The sequence below is a fragment of the Canis lupus genome, chromosome 5 (assembly GCF_003254725.2).
Source record: "Canis lupus dingo isolate Sandy chromosome 5, ASM325472v2, whole genome shotgun sequence".
Lineage (NCBI taxonomy): Eukaryota > Metazoa > Chordata > Mammalia > Carnivora > Canidae > Canis > Canis lupus.
This window is the reverse complement of record NC_064247.1, coordinates 10,336,231-10,338,148: the sequence shown is the minus strand read 5'-3', so window position 1 is coordinate 10,338,148 and position 1,918 is coordinate 10,336,231. Positions and strand designations below refer to the sequence as shown.

The 1,918-nt window shown below is 43.1% G+C and overlaps 1 protein-coding gene across 1 annotated transcript; it reads left to right on the top strand.

The window, feature by feature from the left end:
- Positions 1–514: 514 nt before the first annotated feature.
- LOC112671509 (olfactory receptor 149) lies at positions 515–1,682 on the top strand. Its single transcript, XM_025465780.3, has one exon. The coding sequence runs from the start codon at positions 747–749 to the stop codon at positions 1,680–1,682; it is 936 nt and encodes a 311-aa protein (XP_025321565.3). The 5' UTR covers positions 515–746.
- Positions 1,683–1,918: the final 236 nt, after the last annotated feature.

Sequence of the window (1,918 nt, the reverse complement as noted above, 5' to 3'; positions counted from 1 at the left end):
TTTAGCAAAAATTATTTACAAATAATTGCAGAATGCCAACATTAAAGGAAAGCACTTAAAGAAATAACTTTAAGATGCATAAAGTAAAGGAACACTTTTCATTAGGATTTACGTTTTTGCCAGAGACTCCTACAGACACTTCACAAACTTTACTAAGATACCAAGGTATTTTTCTTGTTGATACTGTTGTTATAATTATGATTTTCATTTTGTAAGTGATGAAACTACATCTAGGAAAGATGTAAAAGTGGTTTTAAGTAGTTTAGCCAATAAGTGGCAAAGCCAGGATTCAAATGAAGTGCTCTGATTTCTAATGCAATTTTTTCCCCCTGGCTTTTCTAGAGGAAAATGAATTAATGGAAGTTTGTTACTCAAAGATTTCATGAGAGTTCAAAATACAAAGATGCCTAGAGAGAGGAAATTCTAGAGAGAGAAGTGAACAGCTGTATAAAGATTTCTCAACAGGAGAATATTTTGGATATATCTCTAAACTTCTGATCGTGTCACACACGACAACCATCAGCCTCTGCAAAACATTTCTCCCAGGAGTGGGATGAAGTGTGGCTCTGATGTTGGCATTACTTATTATCTGATATTTTATATACATCTTGCCATTCATAAAAAGGCTGTTATTGCTTGTTAAAAACAAAACCAAACACTCATCAGTGAAAAGCTTGATAGTTTGATGTTGGTGTTCAGACTTTGGTGTCTTGGGTTCCTTTTTGAGGTCTGACTTTCTCACAGCGATGAGGAATCTATCAGTAGTGACTGAATTTATCCTGCTGGGCATCCCACACACCGAGGATCTAGAGACTATGCTCTTTGTCCTGTTTTTGTGCTTCTATATCTTCACTCTTATAGGGAACCTACTCATCCTACTGGCGATTATCTCCTCCACTCGGCTTCACACTCCTATGTACTTCTTCCTGTGTCAACTGTCTGTGTGCGACATATTTTTCCCTTCTGTGAGTTCCCCCAAGATGCTCTTCTACCTCTCAGGGAACAGCCGGGTCATCTCCTATGCAGGCTGCGTGTCCCAGCTCTTCTTCTACCATTTCCTGGGCTGTACCGAGTGCTTCCTGTACACAGTGATGGCCTATGACCGCTTTGTCGCCATATGTTACCCTCTACGCTACACGGTGATCATGAGCCACAGAGTGTGTGCCATCCTGGCCATGGGGACCTCCTTTTTTGGCTGCATTCAGGCCACCTTTCTAACCACTCTCACCTTCCAGTTGCCCTACTGTGGCGCCAATGAGGTGGACTATTTCTTCTGTGATATCCCGGTGATGCTGAAGCTGGCTTGTGCTGATACCTCAGCCCTGGAGATGGTGGGCTTCATCAGCGTGGGCCTCATGCCCCTCAGTTGCTTCCTTCTCATCCTCACCTCCTACAGTCGCATTGTTTACTCCATCCTGCAGATCCGCTCTGCAGAGGGCCGACGCCGTGCCTTCTCCACCTGCAGTGCCCACCTCACTGCCATCTTACTTTTCTACATGCCAGTGGTCCTCATCTACCTGAGGCCAACCCCAAGCCCCTGGCTGGATGCAACTGTTCAGGTCCTGAATAACCTGGTCACCCCTATGCTGAACCCCTTGATCTACAGCCTCAGGAATAAGGAAGTAAAGTCATCTCTGAGGAAGGTGCTATATCACTTGGGCTTCCTTCCTGAGCAGTTGTAGAGAAAGAACACTAGCTAAGGCATCAACTACACTTTGTAGCTTATATAAAAATTTTATGTGGTTCTCATAGATATTTTTGAATCAGAATGCACAAGTATTATTACAATTATATCTATTTTACAGTGTGGGGACAAAGGTTCTAGGAGCTTCAAGTGACTTATCAAAGGACACATAAAAAGTGAACGGCAGAGTGAAGACTCTAGGGTGGTTTTTCTGACTCTGGGACTTGTGCTCTC